Source organism: Balaenoptera borealis, assembly GCF_965194805.1.
Source record: "Balaenoptera borealis genome assembly, chromosome: 18".
Classification (NCBI taxonomy): domain Eukaryota; kingdom Metazoa; phylum Chordata; class Mammalia; order Artiodactyla; family Balaenopteridae; genus Balaenoptera; species Balaenoptera borealis.
This window is the reverse complement of record NC_138877.1, coordinates 52,493,023-52,505,951: the sequence shown is the minus strand read 5'-3', so window position 1 is coordinate 52,505,951 and position 12,929 is coordinate 52,493,023. Positions and strand designations below refer to the sequence as shown.

Here is a 12,929-nt window from a genome sequence, read left to right as displayed (position 1 = left end):
TTCATTGCAGATCTTTAATATTCTATTCAAATCTTTAAGTAGAGCATTTCCTCATTTTTTGAGTCACTTCTCATTAATATAATCAAATAACTTGATTGCTTAATGTCTCTACTCTTCTAGGATTTGAGCTTCATGAGGGTAAGGACTAGACCATAGGAAGTGCTCATTAAATATTTGTGGAATGAAGGAATGGTGTGCTATTCATATAGAGTGATAAAGTGGAATATAAGTTACTATGCTACATTGGTTGTATGATGGTGTTAGTGTACATGATCAAAATGATGAATTTGAAATAACTGTACATACTGAAGTCAACAGGCAAACGAATGGAAACACTGTATTCGAAAGTCATAACTGGAAAAAATACACATATATATATAGGTATCTTGTATGTGTACATTATGCTAACTTCTTTTTTTTAAATAGATTTATTTGTTTATTTTTGGCTGCGTTGGGTCTTTGTTGCTGTGCCTGGGCTTTCTCTAGTTGCAGCGAGCAGGGGCTACTCTTCATTGTGGTGCGCAGGCTTCTCATTGCGGTGGCTTCTCTTGTTGTGGAGCACAGGCTGTAGGCACGTGGGCTTCAGTAGTTTTGGCACATGGGCTCAGTAGTTGCTGCTCGTGGGCTCTAGAGTGCAGGCTCTGTAGTCGTGGCGCACGGGCTTAGTTGCTCCATGGCATGTAGGATCTTCCCGGACCAGGGCTCGCACCTGTGTCCCCTGCATTAGCAGGAGGTTTCTTAACCACTGCACCACCAGGGAAGTCCCTATACTAACTTTTGAAGTAACATTCAGCACTGTGCCTTATTTGGAACTCAAGAATTGCTGGTCTTTTTGTGATATAGTTTTTTTTTTTTTTTTAATTTTTATTGATTGATTGATTGATTGATTGATTGATTGATGGCTGCGTTGGGTCTTCGTTTCCGTGCGAGGGCTCTCTCCAGTTGCGGCAAACGGGGGCCACTCTTCATCGCGGTGCGCGGGCCTCTCACTATCGCGGCCTCCCGTTGCGGAGCACAGGCTCCAGATGCGCAGGCTCAGCAATCGTGGCCCACCGGCCCAGCCGCTTCGCGGCATGTGGGACCCTCCCAGACCAGGGCTCGAACCCGTGTCCCCCGCACTGGCAGGCAGATTCTCAACCACTGCGCCACCAGGGAAGTCCCTGTGATATAGTTTGATGTCTTAGAGAGTAGGGGCTTAGTAGAAAAGGCACATTTATTAATTTCAAAACATTGCTTAAATTAATGTTATTTTGTTTTCTAAATTCATTAGCTACCTAAATTTGCTTTCACTTTAAAAGCTAAAACCCTAACCTAAATTATGAAATCCTTTTGTAGGGCATTATTTGAATATGTAAATACGTATCAAATTGTGTAACTCATATCAGATTGTATGGCTCATCTGGCTGAGCATAACACTTGGCTCATGTTAGTAATTGTGATGTTTAACCTATTTGTCTAATCTCTTCTAGGCTGCGAAACGAGGGATTCTTTCATCTGGTCGTGGTAGAGGAATTCATTCAAGAGGTCGAGGGGCAGCTCACGGCCGAGGCAGGGGTCGAGGTCGAGGTCGAGGTGTGCCTGGTCATGCTGTGGTGGATCACCGTCCCAGGGCATTGGAGATTTCTGCATTTACAGAGAGTGATAGAGAAGATCTTCTTCCTCATTTTGCGGTACTTTTTTACTGTCCAACAAAACAAATACTGATAATCATTGTTGGGGATAATGGATATTAAAGGGGAAAGTATGAAAATGAAATGAATAATTTAAACCCATTAATCTCACCAAAGGTTTTGATTAATCTATAATAATCCTTTGTTAATTACTTAAAAAACAAGCTCCAGGGGTTTTTTGTTTAATCATTGTCTGGAAGAAATGTTACTATTCTTACACTTAGTAGGCCTTCAGATTATGAAAGGAATGATTTAGACCTTATTGTTTCAGAGAGGGAAGTCCTATAGTTTAGTTTCATTTGATATTTACTTTTAGGAAAAATTCAGCATATTACATGGGCCATCCAGATTTTTAAAAATTAAGATAGAATTTTATTTGTTAATACTGTATTCTTGACCTAGCTAACCTAGAAATGACACAAGACAAAATTTTGGAATACGATCTTGACGTTGCCTTAGTTGGTGCCAGGGTATAATTAAAGGGAGTCAGTCTAATGGCAATGGACTTCCTTCTGTGAGGAAGGAGAATAAGATTCTAGTCCCTGCTAATCCATTATTTTACTTGGATTTCCTGGGATCTGTTGGGTTCATGTGCAGAATGGAGATTATATCTGCCTAAAGCCCTTTTCAACTTAAATGTTATGATTCTTAGTGGTATCCCAAAGGTTAGTTACTAAGCATCGGTCTTGCCTGCAGCATTAGAGTAATTGCTCTGGAGATATAAAGTAAATGACCAGTTCTTTACCCTCAAGGATTTTACATACAATGGTTTAACACAAACCAGTTAAAGTAAACTACAAATAATTTATAATCAAGTTAAATTTATTAAAAACTGTAAATAGTTCAGTAACTTAGAGAAGTATTTTTCACACAGGCATATGATGGTGAAAGAACAGTAGAGGAAAGTTTCAAGAGGTAGTAAAGCTGGAGCTTGGGTCTTGAGGGATAGGTAAGCTTATAGATAGGTACACAAGTAATTTAACGTTTTGAATATTCAGATTTAAATGTTTGACAGTTATATTCCAGACTGTTAACTGCAGTTAACAAATGTGAAACTATACTTTTTCAGGATATAGAGAGGTATTGAAAGAAATGGTGTATGTTTAAGAAATAACTGAAATGATTAATATTTAAGGATGGTGAGTCTGGAAAGTCTTATGCTTTATGGCTTCAAAGGGAGAAAATAAGGAATCAGCTTTCTAGCTTGGAAATACTGTAGCTCGATTCTTCCCTACTACACGCCCTGTTTCTGCACCTTCCCAAGGGGAAGAAGATCCAGATAACTTAGGTGTATTACATATAGTTATACAGCTAATCAGGAAATTATCAAAGGATATGCTAAAATAATCCAGACAAACAAGTTGAGTTTAGGAATGTGTTTTGATGAGACTAAAATGGTTTTGGTTTTAGAAACATTCAGAGCCTCTAAATGTATATTCTTGGATGTATTTGGAGATTCGAACTCTTCTCAAAGTTAGTAGTGGTGATGCACATTTAAAAAATTGTCAGTCTTTAAATAAGATAGCTTCTCTATCTCAACCTGTGATTTGAACATATGACAGGTATCAGAAAAAAAATCTACATTACTAAAGGACCATTGACGGTTACAAATTGTGATTAACAAAATGCTTTCTTTAATTTATCCATTGGAACCGGTAGCAGTAATAAACATTACAGCTCAAACTTACAGAGCACTTATTTTGTGGCAGGTATTTTTCTGAATGCTTTATATAACTCACCATATTATGAGTTATTTTGACAACTCTATGAGGTAGGTACCTTTATTATGCTTATTTTAGAGATCGGGAAAATGAAGCATGAAGAGATTAAGTAACTTGTTCAAGTTTACACAGCTAGTACTAACAGAGCTGGGATCTGATTCTGCGGTCGTTTTCTTTACTATGCCCTACAGAATTTTTCTGTGTGGAGTGTGTATATTTAATGAGATTGTGGTTATAATTTTATTTGGGGGTAAGAAAGAAGGAGGTATTAGTAATGATATATAAAGGACTAAAGTTTTATGTGATAAAGGTGCTATTTTCTGCTGTTTGCAGAAAAATCTTCCTACACAGGGAAAAATAAAATCTAGCACACCCAAAACCAGCATAATTTAATATGTTTAGCTTTTAAATGTTCTAAAAGAGTGTGGTCTAGAGGAGGGTAAAGTAAGAGTAAAAGCAGAGTCAGTTCAAGTTTTGAATCGAAAACTTTTGAATGGAAAACTGGACTCTCATCCTGGTAGTTAACTAAGTTACTTTGGAAAAATTACTTAAATTCTCTGAACCTCCCCCCCCCCCCATCTTTAAATTGGGAGTGATAAAAAAAACTCACAGAATATTCTGAGGATTAAATATTCTGCTTTAGAAAGAATTTAACATACTCTGGAATTGGAATAATGAGTATAGAAGGAATGGCAATAAGGAAGCTCAATCTTTCACCATTGTTTCCCTATTTAAAGAATAGTTCAATCAAGTGTAAGTTACCCTGGTTCTAGGAAGTATAGAATTGTAAATAATATTAGAAAATAGGAACACCCTTTATCATACAATATTATGTACTAAAATGAGTTATTCATAATTTCTTTCTGCTAATCACCCTGAATTGTTATGCATCCTGGGTTATATTTATTGGTATTTTAATATTTTAAAAACCATTAGGATTTTGGATGTTTCAAAATATTTATTTGGAGGAAATACTTTTTTTTAATTTAAAGCAATATGGTGAAATTGAAGATTGTCAGATTGATGACTCTTCACTTCATGCAGTAATTACATTCAAGACGCGAGCAGAAGCTGAAGCAGTAAGTATTATAAATATTCTAATTTATTGAAATCAGATTTAAATGTTTTATAAATATTGCCTCTAAGTTTTAATATAAATGAATTTTTTTTGACTTACTAAAGAACTACACTGTGACAGTAGATAGACCATAGGAAGTGGAATTCATGGCTACAAAGAATGTCCTAAAGCAGTTAGGCTGTTTTATATATAACATGAATATTTAGAATATATAGTTAATCACCAAGTTGAATGTCAAGTTGTACTCTCTTGAGACATTAGGAATTCTTCTATTCTCTTTCATAGGAGATAGGGCCACTCCACTTTCCATTATCCCTTTCTCAGCTGGCCCAGAACAAGTCTGCTTTGGCAGAATGAGTGGTGAAGGGTAAGGTACAAGCGGAGCTAGAATCCTGATGGCTGCTCTTCTTAACCATCCCTCATCTGCTGCTCCCTAGTCCCAGTTGGCTGAACCCTACAGTGTCCGTAGCTCAGCATACCCGCAACTAGGCCTCTACAACTTTTTGCCCAAGACAGGAATATATAGCGCTAGCTTTTAGGGTCCTTTTAGTATAGTTGTCTTAAAATGTGTATCTTGAATTATCTTTCTAAAGAATGACCAGAAGTATATGCAGCCTTGTCTTTCTTCTGGGTTTAAAAGATTTAAAAAAGGAAAATGAGTGCGAGGTGTAACAGGTTCATCGGAACATTGTTAGCCCTGTGTATTCTTTGTTCAAGATTGCAGAGAAATAGATGTACCATTTTGACCTTGGAAAAATGCATTAAACGTTCCAAACAGTTAACCTCATGTGAATGGAAGAGTAGGATGGTTTTCAGAAGTTTTAAGATGATTGTGGTCTAACTAAGTTTTGAAAATCTTCTAAATTGATTTATTCTCTTTGTAGTGAATACTCCCTGCCGGTACATTGCTGGGAACTTACCTGGTAGGAGTTGCTCTTGGCGCATTGCAGCCTATAAAAAAGACTGTTGGTCTGATTAAGTCTCAAGAAAAGTGTTTAACTGGGCCCTAGAATAACATAGTTTCAGGGTTAAGCGGGTGGGTAGTGGATAGTTTTATAGACTAGGAATTCCTCATCCTAGAGTTTTATTAAGTTTTAAGAAATCTTCTATTTAAAGGTCTTTTGTGAAAATAAAAGGTAATCTATAATTGATGAGAGTTTAAAACTTTCTTATAAGCTTATATGTATACATGTTATATTGAAAAAGTAGATTTTTGATCAAGTTTTCTCTGAGAGGTATTGTTGAATATAAGTTAAGAATGAGCCTCCTTTAAATGACAGCTTCAGTGACAGTTTTCAGTGTAATGTTGGATAGGTAGCTTGAGTACCATCTTTTTATGTTCTATTTATTTTCTAGGAAGTAGTCTTATTATAAAACAATGGTAATTGTTATGTTCAAATGGTTACAGTATTACAAGTTTGTGAATTTAGTAACTACTTTAAAAATATATATTACTACTTGTCCCTGTTTACTTATGTGGCTGAGGGAAAAAAAAAAAAAAACAAACCCTCCTGCCTCTTAAATAATTTTTGGATGTTTTGCTTTTGATAAGTAGGACCTGTTGACGTATATCTTCTTGGGTTTTGCTTTTTCTATCTCAGATGTAAATTTTAATATATATTTTTATACTATGTATATATCTTCCAAATGAGTAGCAGTCATTTCAAAGGCCAGGGGTTAATGTATAAAGAAAGATTTTAACAGTGAATTATATGAAGGTTGAATAAGTGGCAGAATAGCTTAGCTTAAGTTAGATCTGATGAGAGTTAGCTTTTCAGGGTAAATACCATTTTAGTTGGATTTACTTAACAAACTAAAAGGAACAACTACCATTGCTAGGATAAACATTTGGAATTAGGTTATAGAAGTTGTTAAACATAAACATTTCCTTAAGCCAAAAAAATTTCTTAAAATTTTGTAACATTCTATTTTAGAAGAGGATAGAAAATTAAGTTGAAGCTAATCTTATACAAGCAGAATATAGGCTAAAATAGTGTTTTTCAAACTTCTGGATTTTAGGGAACAGTGAGGTTTCGGAACTTAAAAACTAGTGTGTTTGACATTAGGTTGCCAGTGTTTAATTTTGTCAAGGAAGAATGCTTAAAAAGTACAAAAAAAATTGTACCATCACCATCATTATATAAAATAAAGAAAAATTTAATACCAAATGTAGGTGGATATAAACTCAAGGAAAAGGATAGTCCTTCCCAAGAAAAGAAAATTGTAAACCTTTGCTAATGTTTATTTCCAAATATTTCATTGTTCATAATTTCTGAATCATTGTATTAGATGACTGAATGTATGTCTATTTCCTTAACTCAATAGATACATAATATTTCAAAGGAAAGTACAGGAATAAGATAATCAAGACATTCAAATATGACTGAAAAGTAAGAAATTTTCCTCAGAAAAGAGATTGAAGTATTTTAAGGAGTAATAATATAAACAGAACCATTTTAGCTTTAGGTTAAGATGATTAAGGTTTGACTCTGGTTAGTTAGAAGATGGATCCTGCTGCTTTATTTTCTGTTTTCCAATTTGTCTTTCACCACCCCTAATGTACTAAAGGTGCATAAGTACCCAAACAGGACAGAAAAAAGTAACCTCTTCCCATGACTGGTTAGAATGTTAGTTTTCCTACTCTGACTTGTTCCTATACTTTTGTAAGAAACCAGGATCCAGTTTTAGAATAGGAATAGTTAAGTTCCTATTTTATAAGAATCAGTCCCAAAGATGAAACTCTACAGTCCCAGACTCAAAGAGGGTATATAGCTTTTTATATCAAAAAGAAAGAGAATCTTGTTCTACTGTTGCGTTTTTGACACCCATGCCTCAATTCCCAGTAGTTGTGTGGATTCACTGATTCAGAACTTGTATACTTAGAACAGTGCCTGGAACATAGTAAATCCTCTTAATGTTAGCTATTTTTAACATTTGTGTGTGTGTTTAAGAATGAGAATTGATTGGTAAATCAGTGAAACTGAATACAAACAAGATAGAGTGATTTCAAAACTCTCATTCTTTAGACCTGAAGATAGAAGCACAAAATTGGATTCATAGAGGATAGTGCAACATGAAGAGTAGACGTTATGGGGCTGACTGAGTAAATAGTAAATTTACAGCAAGAAGTAAATGTATAAGTGGATTCAGTCAAGAGAAATCAAATCATGTATCTCACAGTCTTTGTGTGTGTGTTCTTGCTGATTTACTTAATGGTTACTAAGTATTGCTATGTGATGGGCACTGTGCTGTGAGAATTAGTAAATCTAAGTCTGAAGCTTGTGAGACAGTGGCCGTGTAGTCTTTCCCTATAAGTTCTAAAAATCAGATTTTACATGTTTTTGTGGTCCTTTACTGTAACTCCTGCCTAAACCTTGTATACTGTGGTTATTACAAACATTAATAAACTTGGTTTTAACCTTCTTTTATAGATAGTTTTATCGTTATCGTTACTAAAAAAATGTTAGGTACACTAGGCTTGCAGCTTTAGCTCTTTTGGCCTTAGGTCAGATTTCCCCACAGTGTTTTTAACAGAACGCTGGTTCTATAGGAGCTCCTCTAGCAAAAGATTCTCTTGTCAGTAAATTTATGAAGAGCTGCGTTTTGTATATTCAATTTAGAATTATAATCTCAATGACTTGAAAAGGCAAAAGGCAAACACACCTGTTTAATTTCGCTTAATCCAGCCTTTTCCAAATGTTAATTGTTTCCAGAATCATTTTCCATGTAAGATATGGAACCTACCTCATAACTACTTTTCATACTTTTTTTTTCTTCCTTCATTTGTTAGGTCTTCAAAGCCTTTTTTAAAATTTTTTCTTCTGTCACTGTGTATGCCTGCTTTCCTTGCGTCCTAATATGGTACAAACTTTGAATGACTGTGCAAGACTAAATAGGCAAATGTCTAGAGCAAGCCTATGAATAAAATGCTTCAGCTTTTAAACAGACTTTTTATTTACACTTCAAAGCATAGAAATGAGAGAAAATTGTAAAATGAACCTCTACACACTCATCATCAAGCTTCAGCAATTATCCACTTATGGCCAATCTTATTTTGTCTGTATTCCACCCACTAACAACCCTCTGCCTCCTTATTTTGGAGCCATTCCCAGTCATCATATCATTTCAGCTGTAAACCTTTCAGTGTTTATACTGAACCTGTTCTCTCAATATTAGAGCCTTAAAAAAATAAAACAATACTATTATCGCACCTAAAAATGATTAATATTTCTTAAGTATTACCAAATACCAGCATTTACATTTCTCTGGTTTTCTTATAAATATTTTACTTACTTCCTTTAAGGATCCAGAATAAGATTCATATTTTGATTTAACTTGATTGGTATTGTGGAATTATAAATTCATAGATCTAAACATTTCATGGGTATTGATCCATTGTTCTCAGTTATTGATGTCCCATCTTTGGCTAGTGGCTAGTATATAGGTTTGTTTCTGAGTTCTTTTGACAGGACTCTAGTGGGTTATGATACTTTCTCTGCTTTCTGGTATGAAAAGGTGTTCTAGGTTCGTCTTATAAATTTTCTCTTCCAGACCAGGAACTGGCCATTTCTCTAAGGAGCTCTGGTTCTTTTTACTGGGAAAGGTATTTAAAGACCACAATCTGAGTACTAGGGGTGCTCATTACTACTGAGTTTGTTACTATAACTAATCTTTTTCAGTGGTAAGAGCTGGGAGTGGGGAAAAAAATGCATAGGTTCATATAGACACGTGCACATATACATACACGTCCTACTGATATTTCCCATTTAATTCTGTACTATATGGTTTTTAAACACACACGTATACAGGTATACCTTGTTTTATTGTGCTTTGCTTTACTGCAATTTGCAGGTATTGTTTGTTTGTTTTAACAAATTGAAGGTTTGTGGCAGTCCTGCATTATGCAAGTCTGTCAGCCACATTTTTCCAATAGCATTTGCTCACTGTATGTATCACATTTGGTAATTTTTGCAATATTCCAAACTTTCTTCTTATTATATTTGTTCTGGTGATCTGTGGTTATTTGGGGGCACCACAAACCATGCCCATATAAGACAGCAAATTTAATCAATCAATGTGTGTTCTGACTGCTCCCACTGACCAGTCATTCCCCATCTCTCTCCCTCTCCTCAGGCCTCCCTATTCCCTGAGATAAAACAACATTGAAATGAGGCCAGTTGATAACCCTGCAGTGGCCTCTAAGCGTTCAAGCGAAAGGAAGAGTTACACATTTCTCACTTTAAATCAAAAGCTAGAAATGATTAAGCTTAGTGAGGAAGGCATGTCAAAAGCCAAGATAGGATGAAAGCTAGGCCTCTTGCACCAGTTATTCAAGTTGTGAATGCAAAGGAAAAGTTCTTGAAGGAAGTTGAAAGTGCTACTCCAGTGAACACATGAATGATAAGAAAATGAAATAGCCTTATTGCTGATATGGAGAAAGTTTTAGTGGTCTGGATAGAATATCAAACCAACCACAACATCCCCTTAAGCCAAAGTCTAATCCAGAGCAAAGCCTTAACTCTTTTCAATTTTGTGAAGGCTGAAAGAGATGAGGAAGCTTCAGAGGAAAAGTTTGAAGCTAGCAGAGGTTGGTTCATGAGTTTTAAGGAAAGAAGCTGTCACTGTAATATAAAAACGGAAGTGCCAACATAGAAGCTGCAGTGCGTTATCCAGAAGATCTTGCTAAGATAATGAAGGTGGCTACTGTAAACAACAGATTTTCACTGTAGATGAAACAGCCTTATATTGGAAGAAGGTGCCATCTAGGACATGCATAACTAGAGAGGAGAAGTCAATGCCTGGCTTCAGAGCTTCAAAGGTCAGGCTGACTCTCTTGTTCGGAGCTAATGTGGCTGATGACTTGAAGTTGAAACCAGAGCTCATTTAACATTCTAAAAATCCTAGGACCCTTAGATTTATGCTAAATCTACTCTGCCTATGCTCTGTAAATGGAACAACAGAGCCTGGATGATAGCATCCAGTAAATAATTTTAAAATTAAAACTTGAGAGAGTTGTAGATTCACCTTATAAATTTGAAGTGTGTGCTAAATATAGAGATTTACAAAATTAGGTCATAAGGAATTTTTTTTTAATATATAAGTAAATAAATTTATGTATGTATGTATGTATGGCTGCGTTGGGTCTTCGTTACTGCACGTGGGCTTTCTCTGGTTGTGGCGAGCAGGGGCTACTCTTTGTTGTGGTGCACAGGCTTCTCATTATGGTGGCTTCTGTTGTTGTGGAGCACGGCTCTAGGCGCGCAGGCTTCAGTAGTTGTGATTTGTGGGCTCTAGAGCACAGGCTCAGTAGTTGTGATGCATGGGCTTCATTGCTCCGCGGCATGTCGGTTGTTCCCGGACCAGGGCTCGAACCCGTGTCCCCTGCATTGTCAGGCGGATTCTTAACCACTGCACCACCAGGGAAGTCCCCATAAGAAATTTTTGAAGAACTTACTACAAAAAAAATCACTTAACATTTTTTGCCTTTTTTAGCTGGATGAAAACATGAGTTTTATGAGTAGATATTTTGCATGAGACAATTGGAATTCCTTAAAGGAATATATTTTTATGTAATAGTTATAGCTTCAAAAAAATTACAATTTGTTTCTGGCCTTAAATATTATATATAAGTACTTAAAATTTTTTAGTTATATGACATGATAGGGTCATGGACTAAAAACTCCTGAGCTGCATTTTAATAGGCATGAAATATTTTAAATTTATCATAAATTTATATGTGCAGGTTTAAAATTTATACCTGGGGAATTTAATATCACGCAACTCATAGTCAAATATCATTGAACATGTAATTGTTTCTACATTTCACATTATGCTGTACTTTGAGATTGTGCTATAAATCTTTTGTGACTATGAATTATTTTGGTATGTTGCTAACATTGATTTATGTTAGTTCACATTACTTTAATTTGAAAGCATTCTTTCTAAACCAGCCATTTAATGTAACAAGTACTTAGACTTGACTGTTTACTCAGTTACTTGACTGTTTACTCAGTTTTACCATATGCAGGTCTGAAAGCTTTGTAGGGAAGTGCTTTAGTTTTCAATAGAAAAAGTTCAGGGATTTTGTTTGTTTGTTTTTTTCGTCTTCATTTTGCATTTTAACATATACAAAATATTTATATTTTGTAATAGTGATACATCAGACATTTTATGGTATTTTGTGATTATTTGATGTAATTTAAAAATACACATGCAAAATTATTCTTATATTTGTTAAAGGTTTCTAGTTTCTAGTTATTATATGAGCCATTTGTGAATTAACAAGAATTAAGATCTACAGCCAGAATCTTGAAGTGCTTTGAGATTGTTGCCTTGAGTAGCAGTTATCCTTTTACTATAGACATGGAGACATAGTTCTTCTAGTCAGATATTGGCCAGTAGTGAAATAGCTCTACTCGATTATGAGAAATTGTTCCTGTTTTCTTTTTATAAAGGAATTTACAAACACTAGGCTGGTTTTAGAAGTAAATAACAATATAAAGTACATTATAAATTGCAATAATACATAGTAAATAAAGAAGTAAACCACAAAGCAAAAATAGACAACTGTCTTTCACTTGTGTTTAGCTAATTTAATTTAAATATTAGGTACTATAACATTTCATTTTTTTCTTTACAAATTATTAATGTTCTATATTCCAATGTTCTTAATTGTTTTAGGCTGCAGTTCATGGAGCTCGTTTCAAAGGGCAGGATCTAAAACTGGCTTGGAATAAACCAATAACTAATATTTCAGCTGTTGAAACAGAAGAAGTTGAACCTGATGAAGAGGAAGTATGTTTTTTTTCCACTTGTTTTTACCCTTAAATGTTTACATTTTTATATAAAATGTGATTTTATGGCTGTGATTTTAACATAAAACTTTTATTCCTGAGCCATCTCCAGGCAGGGGATATCAGATAAATGCAGACAACTTTAAATTTTATGTATTAATGAGAACTGTGGATTGTTAATCCCAAAAGAATATATGAAAATCATATATATACTCAGTTTTCATTTACTCTTAGAAAACATTAATTATTCATTAGATTTTTATCCACAGGAAATCTTGTGATATTTTAAGTTTTAGAGTATATATTCTATTCAGTTGCTTTATTAACATTTCAGGTTTCATTTTAATTCTTATCATTTTAGTTCATTAGAATGAATGCCTGCTATATGGTAGATACTGTGATAGGCACAAAAATGAATAAGACACGGTCCCTGTTATCAAGGAGCTTATAATATGGAAAAGGGGGTGGTGACAGACACATAAGAAACTAATTATAATAAAAGGCAGACTGATACGGTAAATAAAGATTTGAACAATATGCTGTGGGAACCCAGAGGAAGGAGTGATTGTTTCTTTCCAGAAGAATCTTGAAGGAGGTGGTGGCAGTGGAGCTGAACTCTGAGTGATCAAAAAGCTTTTCATAACCAAGAGCTGGGACTGGGAGTATA

General features: G+C 34.9%; 1 protein-coding gene across 19 annotated transcripts in view; it reads left to right on the top strand.

The window, feature by feature from the left end:
* RBM26 (RNA binding motif protein 26) overlaps positions 1 to 12,929 on the top strand; it is a 110,413-nt gene that overhangs the window by 67,883 nt on the left and 29,601 nt on the right. For all 19 annotated transcript variants that reach the window (XR_014237128.1, XR_014237129.1, XR_014237130.1 and 16 more), the window contains 3 exons: positions 1,470 to 1,670; positions 4,384 to 4,470; positions 12,150 to 12,263. Coding sequence is in view for 15 of the 19 variants with exons in the window: in XM_082365936.1 (XP_082222062.1) it covers positions 1,470 to 1,670; positions 4,384 to 4,470; positions 12,150 to 12,263 (402 nt within the window). In the remaining 4 variants the exon portion in view is untranslated. The remainder of the gene's footprint in view (positions 1 to 1,469; positions 1,671 to 4,383; positions 4,471 to 12,149; positions 12,264 to 12,929) is intronic.